Here is a 19,955-nt window from a genome sequence, read left to right on the forward strand (position 1 = left end):
GCTAATGTTTTGTTTTTTTCAAGTTTATTGGAACATTCGGAATCGTTAACGAATGAAGCTATAGAAGATTCTATCACTGGTCTAATCGTACAACTTAACAACGAAGAAGCTATGATGGAGTTCAATTTGTTGTCTGTGGACTCCGAGAAACAGCAAAGAGGTTCTGTCAACCCTCAACTGATACTTTATTGCCTTGCAAAAATAGTTGACGACCACTTCAGGAAATCCCCCACAACTGTGATCTTAACGACAGATCTCTTGTGCCTGTGTAGTGAAGATTTAATTTCCTATCCTTTGACGAGTTTCGACGTATCCACTCCCGAATTTAATCGCTATCGTGACTTGCAGACGGCCCGACTGGCCGACATCCGATGCCTGCAAGTTAGCTTCGTTATCGGCTACGATATTACTATTCACGTAGCGCCTTCAGACCGCGCCTGCGATGCTTCCAAATGGCGATTGGAGTTTCGCGACTATTGTGAACGTGAGAAATTGATTCATGCCATTGCTAGGCAACATAGATATATTTGTGGGCGAGATATTAACATTTTTGTCGGGGACAAAGTTGACGACGAAGTTTCATAGCCTACTTTTAAGTTTGAAAAAGGTGGCTTAATCATCAATTCAACTTTCACTCAATATCTCACGTCTAAGGACTGACTTTGAATGTATTCCTGTCTTGATGCAATGTATTGTGGTCTGAAGATGTTTTCTAGCGATTTGCTTCCAACATAGCCTACTGTTGAAAAATAATTACGAATGAATTAAGCTGATCTTTTACCAATAATGTGTTCGTTTAAATTGCACGCACTTTCCAAACAAGGCGTTGATCAGCTTGATTCACACTTGATGTGTGTTTAGATCAAATGTGATTTTGTTTTGGTTGATCCCAATGTTTTGCCCATTGATTGCCAACTACGTATTGCTAAACATCACGCAGCCACTTGTTATCCTGTTTATGCTAAATGTTGCTTTTCTTTGTTTCCTTTCACCACTTCTGGTTCATAGCTTTAACACAATGAAGTGAAAGCAAATCCGTAACATCTTCAAGAATTCACTTCTTGTGCCAATTTGTACAAGTTGAAAATTTGTTGCCATTCATTCCTGTTCAACAAAACTTCCACATGTTCGAGGTTGAATTATATGTGATGTTGCTTTCTTCAAGATTGTAAGTTCAAAATTATACCTGAAAAAATAGAGCACCGCCACAGTGTTAACTTAGCTTTCGTGGTGACATCATTTGCCTACATTGTTCTTTCGTAAGGCAGAGATCAGCTAAAGTAGCCTCATTGTTTGAAATATCTTTAGTTTTGCAGCCGACGCTGTGCCTGAGTAGCGGATCTTACAAAAGTGTGTGTTTTTTATTGTACTTTGTCGTTCCCAACAATAACCAAAGCAACGCGATCGACGCCGTGGAAAGCCGTTTTTTGATTATCAGCAAAATATTTTTTTTCACTTTTTCCTGGTTAGCAATACTGTGTGTTGTGCAATACTTTACATTGTCATATTATTCATCACTTAATTTTCAATAAATTTTTTTGTCATAGCGTTAAAACAGTTTTGTTGCTGAGTTATGTCTGATTATGGCTTAAAACAGTTTGGTAAACAAAAGCAACCGGATTAGAAAACATTGTTGTCAGTTTTGCATGAAGAGTTACAAGCGTCGTGAGAAATTTTACGCCAGTGGTTCCCAACCTTTTTTGATGCAAAAATATGATGCATTCCTCCCTTCACGTAGGTTGGAACTTTTCATTTGTCCCTTATTACATTATGTAGGCAGCATATAGCTGAATAGCGTTGCTTTTTAGCCATCACTCATTTCGCACAATCTCTGCTGTGAACTATCACTACCATGAGAAGAAAATATTGTTACGTTGTTGCGCCTTTAGGTAATCCACCCATCATAGTTATAACATGGTTTGTCATAGAAGGTAAACGTAGGCTAACAAGCGTGTTTTATACAGGGCTTTGGAGCCCCGGAGCCGTGCATTTTCAACGAAGCTGGAGCCAATTGTTTGAAAGATAGCTCCGGCTCCGATGTATTTCATAAGATACTATGTTCAATGAAAGAAGACTTAATAGAGGAATATAATTCCTTCTTACGAATGGTTTTTTAACACTTCTTTGTGACGTAATGGAACCGGAGCAGTGGTATCAATCTGGAGTTACTTCATGATAAAAGAGAGCTCTGGAGCAATGTAACATTTAAAGCCCTGATTTTAAATAAAAACATCTTTGCAAGAGAAATTTTCAATTATTTTCCAGACAGAAAGTTTGTTTATGATAAAAATGTGTCATTTGTGTAATAACCCAGCTACCTCCTGTCAAGTCAACCTTAAAAGTAAAGAGCGTCCGTAGGCTACCACCCCAGAATGCAAACTTAACACCCATTGTGGGTATGCTTGTAGCCTATGACGCAAGACCCTTAAGGTAGGCTAGATAAGCTCGCAAAGAGTTCTTTCACGTTCCTACAAAATTTCAACTTGCATACATAAAAATCTTCCTCAATTGTACATTATAAAGAGGTATTGTGTTAATTAATAAAGTCAATGAAAACCAAAATGTTTCTGCAGTTAATGTTTCTCCCCTGTAATCATGAAATTCTTCCCAGGTTGGGCACCACTGCTCTAGGCTGAAACATAATGTACAAATGATAGGCTATGTGGTATTGTGGTTGAGACATTCAACGCTACCTTTTCCTGGTTTTTCGACATGTAACTGAAAGGAAGGGATCAGCTATCCTAGAAGTTTATCCCATGGAACGACCTCCGGCTCAGGCCACTTTTTTCAACTTCGGGCCGAAGGTGATAGGCTAGTGGCTCCGGAGCTGTATGTGCAAGCCCTGTGTATGGCTGTGGTCAAGTAACCTTGGATAAAACTTTTTGTATTATTGTGGTGGCCTACTGCAGCAATACAAGAATATGATGCACTTGTTGCCTATAACATTAGTCAACCCGTAGGCTAGCGGCCAAAAAAGTCAAATTGTCAAAATTCTTTTTCAAAAAAAGTGTAACCCAGCATCACCAACACATAATATTTAGCGGTACAATGTGTTGCAAATTTGCAACATTGAGCTATACTTAAAAGTTTTTTGTTTTTTTTCAGTTTCTTCACAAACATTCATTCTGCTTTCCCAAAGTCATATAGGCTATTAAGGACACTAAACATTGTCATGAGGCACTTTCTAGAGCTCTTGAGAATGGAATACAACCGCACGGTTGGAACATAAATTATATGAAGTAGATATTACCAAAGGCCGGAGTTGCAATTTTCTGGCCAAAATATCCGACCTCCGGCCAAAATGGTTTCTCTGGTGCATCACTAGATTCCCGAATACGCGAACTGCTGCCACTCTTCTTCGACGGGGTAATCAAAATACACCAAATTGCAAAAAAGCAGGCAGGCTGTTTTTTATTTTATTTTAGACTGGCCATGGATTGCAATATTTGGTCTGGTGGTTACAAAGTCGAAGACACTTTTAACTTCCTGTCAAGCGTCGTGCAGGTGCTCTTGCCACTCCGTAACCGCCTAAATTGTGAGTAGAAATAATAGAAAAGAAAAGAAAGATTAATAAGACAGAACAAACATAAGTAAAACATGGGCTATTTTAAAAGATTTTGGCAGAGCTATGAAACATGTCACAGGCAAATAAATTCTACTTAGCCTATAAGCTAAGCTTGTTTGTTGTATTGTTTCAGTAGCCTATAGCCTACAATTTTTTAATTTGTTTTGAAAATCTTCTTTATAGTCTTTTGATGTCTATGCCATTGCTCAAATGCACACCAAGGGACTTAAAGTGCAACTGCACGATGACTTTGACCTCACTTTATCTGAAAGAGCATGTTTCAATCTATAAATACCAACCTCGCCCCTGCATTTTAAGGTTATATTTATCTCAGTAAAAATTATCAAAACCATGGTTTTCCACGCGCTTGTATTTTTGGCCATGTTCCTGTAATGGCGGATTGCATGCGCAACACGCGGATTATGACGTCACTTGTAGTCAGACCTCGGAGCGACTATCGGTTTTGCAAGTGCTTTGGTTGGCTTAGTCTTAGAGCAGGGCTTCCCGATTGGGGGTGCTCGCACCCCCTGGGGGTGCGAGTAGCTGTTGCTGGGGGTGCGAGAATCCACCGAGGAAGAAGAGCTATACCGTATATAGAGATGGATTTTGTTTAACGAGGGAGGTGGTGATTATTTCTCAGAGCATTCTATGTTGGCCTATACAGCACAATGCACAAGAAAACACCACCCGACGAGTTGCTGATAACAAAAAGGCTGTGATCTGAACGCCACGTGATTGGTGGCGGGATAATGCGATAATATTTTGTTAGCAATTTGCTCATTGTTGGCAATTTTTTATCGTACCTACAGTACATATTGGAAAAAAACGCGTTTTAAGTGAGAACGAAGTTTTTCACGTTGTAGACTTTGGACTGACTTACGAAAAGGACAGTGTCAGCTACTAGTTAGCCTAAAAACAGAACTGATATTTGCCTGACTAGCAACTGGATTGGTTTTTCTGTCGATTTGAGTAAGCTAAGTTGGGCTGATTGGCCATTGGCATTGCACGCCGGTGGCCCTTGCAATATAGGACGACTAGTTTGCAATAAAGGACGATTAGCTTTTCACGACTAGTTAACTGACCCTTTTGGAGATGCTAATGAAGTCAGGAATCCGTCGGTCCAGGCGGTTTGTTGCTGATAATGGGCAATGGGCATTGTTTCTATTGTCTTTACAATTGGCTTGTAGTGGCTCGAAACTTTCTGGTGCAGCGTTCAAACTGGGTATCCAACTCTGGCTAAGAAAGCATTGCAAGTTTTGGTTCCATTTACTACCACATTGGCTGTGTGAATCGGGATTTTCATCTCTACTTTACATGAAGAATAAATACCGCAACGCCCTAGACCCCGAAAATGATCTGCGCATTGCATTGTCCCACAAGGTTCCACGTTTTGAACAGATAATTGCAAAGAAGAGGCAAGAGATTGGTCAAAGATCTTGATTAACGCCATTATGTTCTCAGTTTGTGTTATTTCTATATTTATTCGCTTTTGCATTTTGTGTGATTGCGTTGTTGAAGGCTGCCCTTTTTCCTATTCGCTAGCCATATAAAGGCCGGTGAGCTGCTTTTCTGCGTTGTTTTGGTAGGTATTTTGAATTTTTTTCTCAGAACCACTCCGCTTCAAAACAGGGGGTGCGAGATTGGCTTCATCGATCCTATGGGGTGTGAGGTGATAAACGAATCGGGAAGCCCTGTCTTAGAGGGAAGAGGTTTTTTTTCGCTGCTTCGATCTCGTGGCACGTGCTTTTTATGTGAAAGTTCAGTTTATTTTTTGTTTTGTTGGCGAAAAAGAAAGACACAAAAAGCAAAAACACAATAAACACAAATAATTCGCGCAACAAGGATGGCAGCAAAAGACCAAAAGGTCACCAAAGTCAGCTGCCACCCAAACATTTAAACAAAAGACCCAAAATTAAGAACATTAACACATACGGTATATAATAAATAGCACAATACCAGCACTTTAATTTGTAAAAATTAACAATGGAATTAACAATACATTAACAATGGAATAACACAGGGCAACATAAAAAAAATATTGTGAAGAGAAATAAGCGGATGATACGTTTCAGGAGTGATCATTGTACAAATTCTTTAATAAACATTTATATTTAAATTTAAAAACATTGTAAGACTTTTCTTTTATTTCTTTTGGTACTTGATTCCATAGTTTCACTCCATTAAAACATAGCATCTTCTTACCAGAGTTTGACGTTGTAGAAGGCAAATATAAATCATTTTTTTGGTTCTGACGGGTTTTATGATGGTGAATTTCATTTACAAAAATAAAGCAGCCAGCAAAGGCCCGGGGCAGCATTTTGTGCACATATTTGTACATAAATTTTGCAGTTTCTAATTTAATAATATCGTCAATTCTGAGCACATTAAATTGGTGATAAAGAACAGTTGTATTTGTTGACCTCGGCAAAAATAAGCAGGATCGAATGAACTTGTTTTGTAACACTTGTAGTGGAGCAAGCAATGTAGAGTTAGCTCGTCCCCAATTTATAATCGAGTATTGGATCTTGGATTGAAACAAAGCATAATATAAAGCCCGTAATACTGTTAAAGGGGCAATGTATCTCAGCTTAAATGCTATGCCGCAGACCTTTGCAAGCTGCTTTCTAAGATTAATAATATGACTATCCCATGTCAATCGCTCATCCAAAGTTACACCTAGATAGTTTATACATTTCTTCCTTTCGATGGATCGGCCACTAATGGACAGACTAAAATTTTCTGCTGCACTTTTTCTATTGCAGAGGATCATATAAGTAGTTTTACTATAATTTAATGAAAGTTTATTGGATTTCATCCACACATCAATTTTTTCTATTTCTCTATTGACATTTTTTTGGAGAGATGACAGGCATTTATCTGACATATGAAAGTTTGAGTCATCAGCAAAAAGTGTAGTTGAAAAAGAAGATGCATTTGGAAGATCATTCACATAAAGAAGAAAAAGCAAGGGACCAAGGATTGACCCCTGTGGGACACCACATTTAACAACATTGAAATTAGAATTCTTACCGTTAATCTTTGTACTTTGCATTCTATTTGTTAGATAAGATGTTAAAACGTTTAAAAACTTGCCACGAAAGCCATAGTGGTGAAGTTTTTTTAAAAGTATGCCATGATCAACTGTATCGAAAGCTTTACTTAAATCAACAAAAACCGAGCATGTGTATTTATGATCATTCAAGTTAGAAAGTAAATCATCATAAATTTTTGTCAATGCTAAGCTTGTTGAATCATTTTCACGAAAACCATGTTGAGCTGGGGTTAAAATATTATATTTGTCAATAAAATTCATCATCCGTTTATATAGAATTTTTTCGAAAATTTTGGCAAAAGTTGGCAATAAAGAAATTGGTCGCAAATCTGTAAAGTGTAAAGGTGAACTAACTTTTGGTACAGGTATTATCAGACTCTTTTTGAGTACATCAGGAAAAATTTCTTGCAAGACACATTTATTCAGTACTTTTGTTAAAAAAGGGCATATAATTACATTAGCCATTTTAATAAATTTAGAAGGTATTTCAAAAATGCCTGAAGCTTTATTTGCTTTGAGGCTCCTTATAGCATCAGATACTTCTATCTCATTTATATCAGGAAAGCCAAAAGAAGAACATTTTCTGTTTAATATGAAAGATTCAAAATTTACATTTGAATTTGGAATTTTAGCTGCCATTGAAGTTCCAATATTTGTGAAGTAATTATTTAATAAATTAATGAATTCAATAGAATCTGTTTTATAGCTTTTATCATTTATAGTCATAGTTGAAGGAAGCTTTTTATTATTCCAATTTCTTTTCCCCTCTATCATCTCATGAATGATCTTCCATGTTTTCTTGGAGTCACTTTTTGTTTCTTCAAACTTTTTTTTATAATGTTGATTTTTCAGTGATTGTTTCAAATGATTCAGCTTATTGCAATATGCTTTGTATTTCCTCTTTGCTGATTCATTTTTATTTTTTATCCAATATCTAAATAGTCTGTTTTTTGTTTTAATAGATTTATGAATGCCTTTTGTTATCCATGGTTTGTTAGAGAGCTTAATTTCAGTTCTCGACATGTTTCTAAGTGGTGCATGTTTATCTAGTGTTGCTTGAAATCGCATAATAAAAGAGTGCATCAAGTTGTCTGCGTTATCACAATCAGTATTTACTTCATTCAAATTAGACTCTAAATCGCATAAGAAGCTGTCAAGACAAAAGTTTTTTAAGCTTCGAATTTTTTTAGTGGGTGAATTACACACTACATTTTTATTTTTAACACATAAGAAAATAGGTAAATGATCAGAGATGTCATGTAAGCAAATGCCATAGGCATTTTGGTTACAAGTTATGTTTGTGTAGATGTGATCTAGTAGGCTTGGATTAGATTCTCCACAAAATCTAGTTGCACTTGTTATCAATGACTGGCAGCCTGCAGCTTCAAGGGCTTCTTTATAATTTAATACTGCAGGAGACTTTGCAGCCTTTAACAAGTCAATATTTATATCTCCACAAATTATGTATTTACATCGAGAGTTTTCTAATTTATTTAAAGAATCAATTATTTTGTCTTTGAATGCAGAAAAAGCGTAACTAGGATGACGATATATGACTCCTACAATAATACTTGGTGAGTTTTTTTGCACAATTTCAACCCAAAGATTTTCACAATTGGGTATATCAATCGAAAGGTCTTTTCGCTCATTAAATACATTGCCTTGTTTTAAGTAAAGTGCAACACCACCAGCACTGCTACAAGAATCCTTATGTAGCATGACATAGCCTGGTAAGGAATAATTAAGGAACGAGTTAGGACCAATTTTTGTTTCTGAAATGGCAAGAATATCAGGAGAATGATTGACAAGTTGAATAAATTCTTCAATGTTTTCTTTGTTTTTCCCTAGACTTCTTGTATTAAAGTGAAACAAAGACAAACTATTTTTGAAACTTGTAACAGTTTCTTGCAATTGTTTATAGTTAAAATATTGAGTATTTGGTTCTGGTTTTAATTGGTTTGTTATATTTTTTGAGCATTTTGGTTGATTATCCTCAACATTTGATTCCAGGCAGTTGCTGTCGTGTGATGTGTTGCACTTCACTTCACAATCAAAATCAATGTTAATTAGGTTTAGCAAATCATTATCAGAAATTCTTTGAAATGGTAACCCATCCTGTAAACAACTTGCACAAAAAAAGGTTGGGGACTGTTCACAAGTATAGAAAATTGTTTAGAAGTTAAACCAATGCATTTTAAACGTAGCCAATAATCACAAATATCACATTGGACAGATCTTTGCTTTGGTTTACATAGTTTGATACAAACTTTACAAGAATTTTTGGATGCCATAGTTATCAGAAAAGGAGATTTCAGGATAGAATCACCAATTTCAAGAAATTTATGAGTTCAAGTTATGTATGAGTGGCTCATAACTCAACAGTTTGAAGTCAACATCAATTTTCATTTTAAACAAATCATCAGGAGTTTCAATAACATACCATCTGTCTTCGCTTTCTTCAAAAACAATTATCTTTCCATTTTTTGTATGACATTTGGAAAATCTTTCATCACAACAATTTTTAACATAATGAAATAATTTAGCACGCAATGGGGTTAAATCTTCTGTGATAAAAGCACTTGATAGAAAGCAAGTAGTATAGGCTCTTTGCAACCTCTAGTTTGAAAAATGAAGCCAGGTCTGTTGTCTTGTTCATTGAGATTGTTGGTTTAAGAGACTGACCAAAGCTGTCATAGGCCCATAAGGAAAGCATACGTCTTAACCAATGTCATGTAACATTCTTGTAAGTTTCAAGTCTTTCGTTCAAATGTATCTCTTGGAAAAATGAACTTTTAAAAGAAAACATTTTTCTAGCAATTTCGTTTCTTAGATTATATTGGGGAGAACCTCCATCATTGGGACGATTCTACAATGGGACACTTGGTCTCCCACGCTTGGTTGATCAAGCGAGCACAACGTACATGACGAATTCCAATTCGCCATGTAGTCTATAGCTTGTACCAACAGTGGGATCCTTCAATTTGCACGCATGACTGGTTTGTTAAAGAAAGTGTGTTTTTTGATACCCAAAGTAAAAAAAGATAGGTCACTTGTCTTGAAGATATTTTTGTACATACTTGGCGAAGCAGGTTGAAAACGCATGGTAGCATAGTCTATATGTCTGGTAGTTCTTAGGACAAAACGTTGTTGTCAGTGAGGTAGTCTTTAAGAATCTAGCTGATTTTTTTTGCATTTGCGGACGGCATCTTACAATGGGACAGCAGGTCTTGCCCATCAATGGGACACTGTAAATCAACTCGACTCATTCGTAAAAAGGGAAACAAGATCCTTTAACTATGAAAACTGTAGTTGAAAAAGCAATACAAACCGGAAAAAATAGACCTGTAGCAAGAGAATTTGACATACCAAGATAAACATTGAAAAACTGGATTGACACATATACAAAAAAGCCCAAGCAAATAATGATCAAGGCAATCTACGTTTTCAACCTCATTGTGGTGTCAAAAAGATTTTTAATGATGAAGATAAGAAAAATGTAGAAAACTTTAATAATACACTACAGTAATATAATCAATAACAAAGTGAATATCAAGTTTATAATATGCATTTACACAGATTATAAATTTTGTCCCATTGTTAGAAATTGCCCGTCCCAATGGTGGAGCCAGATTCAACAATGGGACGTTTTGAGTAAACTTAAAAAAACTGTGCGTTATTTCTAAACCACTGGAGATAATGAAATCAAACCAAGTGTTATTTGAAAAAAAATGCATTGGCAAAAGTGTTGCAAAAAAAAAAACCACTGCATTTCTTTACAAAATTAAAAAAATTAGCAAAACGCAAAATTTGTCCCATTGATGGAGGTTCTCCCCTAGTTCTGAACTAAATATTTAGGCCTAAAATGGTGAAAATTTTCTCTATCTGTCACACAAAATCTGTTCCTGTTGCAAGGTGACATTTTTTGCCTTCCCGAACGATCAACATTTGCAAATTAAGTGGTGCAGGTTTGCTCATCAAGTCCGTATGTGGAATGGACCCTTCCCTAGCAGTGTTATCTGCTCAAATCACTTTCTTGAGCATGATTTTGAAAATTGGGAAAAAGATGACAAGCCCAGACTACGCAATGGAAAGTTGTCAAATGAGTGAGTAATGTTGTTTACTGTTCAACAGCCTTTCAAAAGCTAGTTGCGTAATTGTTCCATTCGTACTTAACGAAGCTGTTATGCCTCTCAGGCTGGTCGCTTATAGGCACGTGCTGGAGAGGCTGTTGGATGGAGAAGTTTTGGGCAAGTCGAACAGAGTCGTGCTGCCATCCTGCATTGTCTCTTTTATTCGTAGAAAATACCCTAGCGACGATGGGGATTATGCTGGATTCAGAAAACAGCCACAATGATGTTGCGACCGTGCCATATTTTAAACTGATTGTCCTGCTTTGGTAGGCTATCATGCACGTTATAACGTCCGCGTTTTGTCGCTTCTACCTTTTTCTAGACCTCTGCTATGTTTGCCATATATCGTTTTTTCGTTGTGATGGTCAGAAATAAAAACAAACTGAACTGATTGTTGAAGCGTTATTGTACAATACAAAATCTTTTCGATATAGGCTACTGTAACCAAGTTTGCCGGTTCAAATCTACGAAACTAGCCTTCGGCGATGGGTATCGCAAACCACTCCTGGCACACAGGCATCAACAACTAAATTTGTATAATATGCTGGCTGAAAGATGCGTCTTCATTATAGATACCTTATAAATTAGCGCATTTACCTATCGCGTCTAGTTTGGTCTCCACAAAGTTCGACTACAAATGACGTCATATCGCTAGGTGGCGTAGACGAGTTTGCCACTTCCAGGTAGCGTGAAAGAGAAGCGCTAGAGAGCGTGGGAAAAAGGTCGGTTTCTTGGCTGTGGGCCTCAATTGTAAGGAAGTTAAGTTTTTCATCCCGTACCAGACCTCTTGGCAATGGATTCTAGCCAATGTTAATTTGATCGTGCAGTTGCACTTTAAACCAGGCAGAAGTGAACTGCAGGCTGCCGCGGCTGCGACTTAATTGTGGTAGCCACTTTAAAGGCATACTAAAGGAAAATTTCAAACCGGAATTAAGCATTAAAATGAGTAAACTGAACATTCAAGAATACATTTCAAAAACAATTACCCAAAAAAATTTGTTTTCAATGGCGCTGGCAAGGCCCAAAGTCCAGTGTTTCATTTATTTTCATTTTTTTTCAAAATGACCAAAACGTGCAAACACAGCTCAAGAATACGTCATAAAGTCCAGCAATAACAAAAGCCACGTTACCAATCTGATGTTTTGAGCAAACTGTCTGCTGTTTTGATGTTAAAATGTGCTGTTTTGATGTAAATACATACATAGCCTACAGTCAAATCGCCCGCAGTAACAATTATTGCGTGATCGGTTGATTGCTAGACTTTATGACGTAGACTTTATGACGTTCTTTACAGTCGCACGCTTCGTTGCTCAGGCCAATCTCGTTTTGAAAGCTCTGACAAAAGCACGCGCACAATGGTGGTCAGACCGCAATGGGGCAAAATTTTATTGAAAATCGTTTTATGGTAGCATGTTAAACACAAAGAACGTGGAAAATCGCCAAGTCAGGTTTTTCCTTTAATACCCCTTTAACAAGTCGAAATTCTGCCACTGAAATTGACTACAATGCAACCGCCAACCAATCAGAACGTGTTATAAGAGGCTACCGTCCAATTGTGACCCTTCTAGCACTCATCCAGAGAGTTAATGCTTGTTTTGAACTTTATTTGGTAATTACAGAAGAAAAAGAGCAATAACAGTGGTGAGAATCGAACACGCGTCAATGAAATGACTACTTTCTAACCCTAACCCTAACCCCTAAGCCAACCAGCTGACAAAAAATCCATCACTTAATTTGCTTTCTATGATCTTCTTTTCGTCATTTTTTACGTCACTTAAACCGTAGCTTATGATTGGTTGGCGGTTTCATTCTAGTCAATTTCAGTGGCAGAATTTCGACTTGTTAAAGTGGCTACCCTTAATTTTGCCTTCGTTACCAAACGTGCTGCTGCCAACTCTTCAGATTTTGGGCCAATCCCAAGACTGTGGGTGAAATTATTGAAGTGGAACAAGTTTGTAAAGGTCACCGCAGAAGGTGTTAGCAGAGACATAAGTTATTTAAAAACGAAAAAATATATTCTCACAAAAAAATGAAAGATAAAATGTTGTTTAACTGTGCCGAATTTCAAGTGAAACTGAACAGCAATCGCTATGGTGTGTTCCGCAACGCTTTGTTTGATAGCCTATTTATCAGGTGGATTGGCTAGCCTGAGCAATCAATGTTTAAATTAAACCATTGTTGCAAAATTTTTTCAGTTCTTTCTTGCAGAGTGAGGTGTGTTCAAAGACTTTTTTTGAAAAATTCTATCGTTTATTTTATCAAGAAATCGAAATAAATATTCCCCTTTTTATGCTCTGCTGCACATCGCTCAGCTGATTAGGAAAACAAAAACATTGGTTTTGACCAATCAGCAGTTTGACATTCATTTGTCTGGTTGTCACAAGCAAGCTGCGATTTCCTCAGTGTGAACGTATGGTGTCAAATGTCGCTTGGTGAACAATTCTTTGTAATAGAAAAAGAACGCAATGAATGACCACTTCGATTGCGCTCTGAGCCATAAAATGACCTCAAAGTAGGTTAGCTCTACTGCGTAATATCATCTATGGTGTCAGCTTTGAGTAGCCTAGTTTTCTTTTGGATTAAGCTTTTTATCATTTGTTACACACTACTTTTGGTAGACTTTGATTTTTTTAAAGCTGTGGCTATATTTACACTATATAGTGTAACAATAGCCTCAATAGTGTTGCCAGATAAAGAATTCTTCTCTAATTTGAGAAAAGTTTAAAGCTGTTGAAAACAAAAACTTGTATTTTAGAATTTTTTTTTAGTCCTGAGCAAAGATCAAAACCCTTATCTTATTTCTAACTGTAACCCTTACCTTAACCCTTCCTAACTTTAATCCTAACTATGGCAACACCTGATTGTAACCATGGTATTAAGTACGTGGAAAAATAGCCACTTCCTTTAATCCCTGGAGGAAAGAATGTAGAAAATAAGTGCTTTTACTTTGAACTCATAAGAACTATTTTATATTACAAATTACAATGTATATTACAATTAAATTAGTATATTACAAATGCAATGAAAACACTTTTTCTCTGCTTTTACTTTGAACTCATAAGAAGAGAAAAAGTGTTTTCATTGCATTTGTAATATACTAATGTTTTTAGATGCATTAGGTACTATATATATACCTAACTTTCTCCAGATTCAATGACTTTAAAACCAACTGCATTTTTAAATGTTTACCAATAATTCAAAGATGGCTGTCAGGAGATCTTCTAGACATAAGTTTTGAAGGGTATCCAAAAAGGCCTATTTGCAAAATGGTATGATGAGTTCAGATATTTTAGTGTTAAAAACAGAAAAAAATCTTTAAAATTGATGACCGTACATTCAAAGAAAAAAAAAAATCACAAGTATGTTTATAATGTCCAGCTTGGTATGACTTTATAAAGTACATTTGATTATAATAAATGCTTGAGCATCAGAAAAACAATTCTAGAAGTTTGGGTTTCTTGATGTGTCATTCTTTTTTCTTTTAGATTGTACTTTTGTTTAAATTTTTATTTGGCTAAGTACCGGTACTTGCAATGTTACCAATGCTTGACAACGTTTAGAAATGGCTACAGTTTCTAACGAGCAAAACTGTTTTGTTTGGATATTAACTTTGTAAATCATTCTTGACTTTTTTCCATTATTTTACTCATATATTTGTTATATTCAAAAGCTTTCCAGCCTATAGATGAATGGTCCTCATGGATAGATAACATGGAATAGAAACCATTTGGTGGAAACCATTTAATAATCCTTTTTAAATTTAAATAAATTTTTCATATATTATTTAAGTCTTTTTTTCTGGTTAAGTGAGTTTGTTATAGGCTGTAAATGTAAGCTGCAATAACAAGCTTTTAAGTCAGACAAACCGATTTTGCACAAAAGAGACTAAATTTTGTTCAGTTGGACCCATATTTTCCTTAAACATTGTGAAAACACAAGCTGATTTGTTGTATGTTTTATTATTTATTTGTTATTCGCCCTGACAGCTCAGTTGGTTAGCGCTTGGCTTTGTGAACAAAGAAGCTTCAAGATCAAGTGGCGTTAGTTTAACTCTCGGGGTGTAGCCTACACTTGAGCAACGCATTTTAAGTATAATACTGCTTTTCATTCAGCGGCACTTAATGGATAGAATAATCCCCGGCAACAATACTTCAACAATCATAAACTTTACTCGTCAATCTCGGAAACTGGCCCTGTGTCAACAGCTTCTACATGTACCGTATGTGAAACTACCAGGAATAACTTATCAAGGCTTTTTAGCCTGAGAATGAAGATTCAAAACTAATTAAACCAACAGTAGCTCAGCTGAACAATGTAAAAAAATAAATGTAGCTGCTGAATTATCTTTATCACTGTTGATTTCATAATGGTTTGGTTCAAATAAAAGTCATTTTGAAGCTCACCTTTGAATTTTGATTACAATACAACCACTAGTTAAAGTTTGTTTCATTAATTGTTTTGCAAGAAAAAGTAGTTAGAACAAAGAGATGGATAAACACTGTACAAACAAAAAAGAAAAACAGAATAGAACGCAAATGAAATGACGGACCAGGAGAGTAAAACCCTTGCAATCAACTTTCAAAAGCACGGAAAAAACTAAACCCTTGAAGAACTGACTTCAGCAAATACCAAGGTTTCTGTTGCGATAACGACACAATAAATGAATAGGCAATGTGATTGTGATATAACCTTATGAGTTTCTTGCACGCAACAAAATGGCATGACAATAGTTTTGTGAAGTTTGATGGGAATTTCAGATGTTTTGAGCAATTGTTAAGTGCATTTTATCTTTCTGGCTGCGTGGCCGAGTGATGAGAACATCTGTGTGACATTCGAAACGATGTGGTTTCGACACCGCTTCAGAGCATGCGGCTGTGTCTCGGCAAAGACACTAAATGACATGCCAAAATAAGGGGAGCAGCTGGACATGCATAGGGACATGGGACATAGGGACATAAGGACATGCAGCAATAAGGGGAGCAAAATAAGACTCAAAAACTGTCGCTTCGCTGCTTCCTGTTGTATCACATCTGTGATCACAGTGTAGGCTACTGTATGTTATCACAAAGGAAGCAAACTAAAACATGATTATTATCACTATTTTGAAATCTGTAGAAAAATTTATGTAATTAGTAATTATTTCAAAAGTTAAAAATATATTGCGAGCGCACTAAAAGTCCTCGTGGGCCGCAGGCGCGTGTTTGAGATCCTTGAAATAAACTGACTTTTCCAAAAACAATTTTGTCAATATTATTTTCAATTAATAAAGTTTGGTGTCTTCTGCAATTCAATATGTTATTTAATGTTGTTGATTATGTAAGGGAGTTTTGTTGTCAGAATATGCAGATGTTATTTTTCTACAGGGAAAACACTTTTATCACATAGTTAATTTTCAAAGCTTTTTGCTGCATTTGATTAAATTAGTAATTAACTAAATCTCCAAACGTGATTGTATTCAAGGAAATGACTTTCATTGCAGCAATTCAAACTTAGCAGTCTGATGTGAATATAACATAATTAAAACAGTTTAGTAAGGAAAAAGTCACAATTATGTTCCTTTTTCATTGTTTTTGTTATATCCAAACACATCCAGTCGTTAAAGATTTAAATTAAGTAAACAGGAAGGTAGGGAAGCCAATTTTTGTGTTCACTTTCAAGCATGCCTTTATTTGTCCTGCCAAAGACACAACTCAGCTGCATACTCATGAATGGTGTGGAACTAGTATCTTTCTGAGCTTTGTTTTAGGGTTTTCACCACTTGGCTATGCAGTCTTCTTCATGGGGAAGATTGGATACAGTCAGAACTGGGTATTCGCTACTTCAAAAGTAGCACGCTACCGTTACTGGTCAATAAAAGTAGTGCTACCGTACCGCTACTTTTGCTTTAAACTGACACAGGAAGCACTTTGTAACGTCAAATTGACCTTGAAAACGAGTGATGTGATTCGTTTACACTGCCATTTCAACATCGACATAGATAACACATTCTAGGTGACATTTATTGTTTTGCATCTTTCAAAAACACGATTATTTCAAAATGCGAGTCACTGAGTCCTGCTAACTTTGGCTTCAGCACCTCTTTTTCAATAGAGAAAAGTCTCTCCACTGCAGAACTGGAAGGAATAGGGGTGTTGTGTTTAATGAAGATATGTTTTAAATCAGCACTGGAAAAGCCCAAGGACTTGCTTTTGTCTGGAAAAAGGCCTCCATGATTCACTTTCCTTTCCGATGTCATACCGATATTTCATGCTATGACACCAACACACCAAAAAGGTGAACTTCCTCAGAGTTGAACATCTTTGAACATCCTCAGAGTTATGACCGGTCATGTTGCTCTTGTCATTATGCAACTTGATTTTTTCGCAATAGGTGAATGATTTCTGCATTGATTTTGTCAAAACGAGTCATTTTTTTCATTTTAATTTGGAAAGTAGCGGGTAGCAAGAGTGCGATTGAAAGAAATGTAGTGCACTACTCCCACAAAATTGTAGTGTCTCTCCTAAAACCGTAGCATGCTACTATCGGCAATACAAAATCAGCATGCTACTGCCCACCTCTGGAGACAATGCACCATTGTTTACATTCATGAGCACATTTTATTAAATTCTTATAATGTAATGGTGTCCTTTTTATAACATTTCATGTTCGAATCAGTCTTTTTTTACTTTTATTTTGCACTTGTCTTCTCTATTAATATTCTTTCATGAATTTTTCTGCTTTGTGGGTCCAAAAGATTTGTTGTGAATGAATCCACTTTTAAATTCTGGTTAATTTATGCCCAATGCCCATTTGTATTTAGTACTTCTGAAAAAATAATGCAATTAAACTATTTACATGTGTGTTGGTTTGCAATTGGGTTCCACCATAAGTTACAAGTAATATGAGCAAAGGATGCAATATGCATTCAAAGTAATCTGCTGGTCCCTTATTGTAACTGTTTCCGCTGCCAGTGTAGCCAAATCGTTTGACAGCCGCTGGGTTCGATCAGTCTTTCAACAAGGTTGATAGGATCTCCATTCTGTTTTGTCCTTTGCGATGTTTTGCAATCGATGGAGATGAGATTTGTTGAGCAGGGATCCCAGGCCAGCTTTTCTGATGTCAGATCTCAGCAGTTGTAATAAGTTGGTATGGTGACGTCCGGTTCGGCCTTGGTACTTTTTGCTGCCAATTATCGCAAACTCAAGGGCTTTCTGGGGAGGTGAGTCCTGGTGAAGTCTCAGAAGATGTCCAAACATGTTCCATCTCATGGTGGAGATCTTGCAAGATAATGGTTCACTGTTGCATATTTTGTAGAGGTATTTGTTCGAGATAAGACTGTTTGGCCAAGTATGACTAGTTATGACACGTAAATGTCTTCGATGACAGACATCCAATCTTTCAAGACTTGCTTTGGTAACAGACCAGCTATTGCAGTTGTAGATCATAATTGGGATGCAGCACGCGCTGTACAATCTTAGTCGCAACTGCAATGGGATTCTCGATCTCTTGCCCCATAGTTTCCAGTATGATCTGAAAGCGACATTGCCTAACTTGCAGCGAGATTTGACATCGGCAGTGCTGCACAATGATGATCCCAAAAGTTTATGTGTACGCCATTTTCGTTTCCTCGAATCGGTAGGCTATCAGCATCAGTTTCATTTGTGTCTGCAAGAAATATGTGGGTGAATTCAGTTTTAGTCTCATACATGAAAAGATTGTAGTTTTTCAGGTTCTTTGTAGCAATAGGTTGTAGCATGTCAAGTGGCTGTCTTTCCTCATCCAGAAACTCAACATCGTCTGCATACTCCATTTTCAAAGGCATGTAGGTGTCAGATAAAATCTGCTGGTCCCTCTTTACTCTAAATTTTAGCTCTTTAAAATCAGTTTGTAGAAATTGTCTTGATGGTGTGACCCATGGTTGCTAATGCGATAAATCTTTAAAAATACAGTTTTTGGTGTGTATAGAAACAATGATATTATTCAGAAGCACTCTGTATATCATAAACACAAGATATGTGGTCTGTGGAACATTTCTTATATCCATATGCAGCTAGAGTTTGTTTCAATTCAAAGAACCGATATTTGAATCTGATTTTTGGATTTCTTCAGCTGAGCGATTGATGAAGTTTTGAAATCCCCATTTTTGTTGCAGCATTGAAAATGTCACAAGCTGTAATTTGACATCATGCTCTGCTTCGTCATTTACCATGGAAAAAGCTGGTAACCACCTTTTTTGTAGCTTGAAATCCAGCATTGATTGGCCAATCCATAACAGAAGTTCTAAACATCTGGAGTCTATTTTCATAAGATGAAAAAACGATTACCTCTTCAACAATAAATTCAGCGTTTTCAGAAAGTTTAAAAATAGTGGTCTACTGTATGTTGAAGGGCCACATTATTTTTTTAAAGGGTCATTCCATGCCAAACGTCCTGAAAATCATAAAGATCCCAGTTTGACCCTATTCGATTTTGCTCAAACTTGGTCAAAATGTTATTTGGCATGATTTAGCCATGTACATTGCAAATTTTAGCTCAGTATCTATTACAGTTTTGGAAATATGATGCTTTAAAGTTTTAGGTATCCCCTAGCTAGCTTTTGTCAACAGAGTTTTTTAATCATTCGACCTTTACTTAAAGTAGAACTCTGTTGCTAAACAATTTTAACATTGTAAGTTGATTTTTAAGATTTAATAAATGACTGTAAAAGACAATAGTGGCAGCATTGGCACTTAGTCTGTCTTTTGTATTCGTATGAACTTTTTAGCAAGGGCAAGTCATTCAGTAGAGCATTGAAGGAAGCAGGTTAATCCCTGATGTCTAATATTTACATTTTTGCAAATGCTGCTCTGTATTAAACTGACCAATTAGTCAACAGATTACTAAAACAAGAAATACTATGAGCTTTTTTGCACACCTTCGAACACCTACTTTACTTAGTACATATTACTAAACTAAGTGAAGATGGCCATGTGTTCCATAGAGATGAAATAAATTACCTACCTTGGATTTGTTAAGATTAGAAGAAATATACCAATACCACCCCAAAACTATTAATTTTTATTGGACTTGCTTGCAGCACTGCCAAAGTTGAAGTATATGATCTCAGGCAGATTGAGTCGTCAATACCAGTGACCAACTTTAAGAAAGGCTTATCACTTGTTGTTTGAATTAGATCTTTGTTTAATTAATTTTTAATAATGACATATTTTGTATTATTGCATTAAGTACA

At 36.3% G+C, this 19,955-nt stretch overlaps 1 protein-coding gene across 1 annotated transcript in view; it reads left to right on the forward strand.

The window, feature by feature from the left end:
* Positions 1 to 1,549, forward strand: part of LOC145769032 (uncharacterized) — a 41,205-nt gene extending 39,656 nt beyond the window's left edge. Inside the window, exon 23 of the mRNA XM_082580630.1 lies at positions 24 to 1,549. Coding sequence (XP_082436756.1) covers positions 24 to 585 — 562 coding nt within the window. The 3' untranslated portion in view covers positions 586 to 1,549. The remainder of the gene's footprint in view (positions 1 to 23) is intronic.
* The last annotated feature ends 18,406 nt before the right edge of the window (positions 1,550 to 19,955 follow it).

The sequence above is a fragment of the Aplidium turbinatum genome, chromosome 4 (assembly GCF_918807975.1).
Source record: "Aplidium turbinatum chromosome 4, kaAplTurb1.1, whole genome shotgun sequence".
NCBI lineage: Eukaryota > Metazoa > Chordata > Ascidiacea > Aplousobranchia > Polyclinidae > Aplidium > Aplidium turbinatum.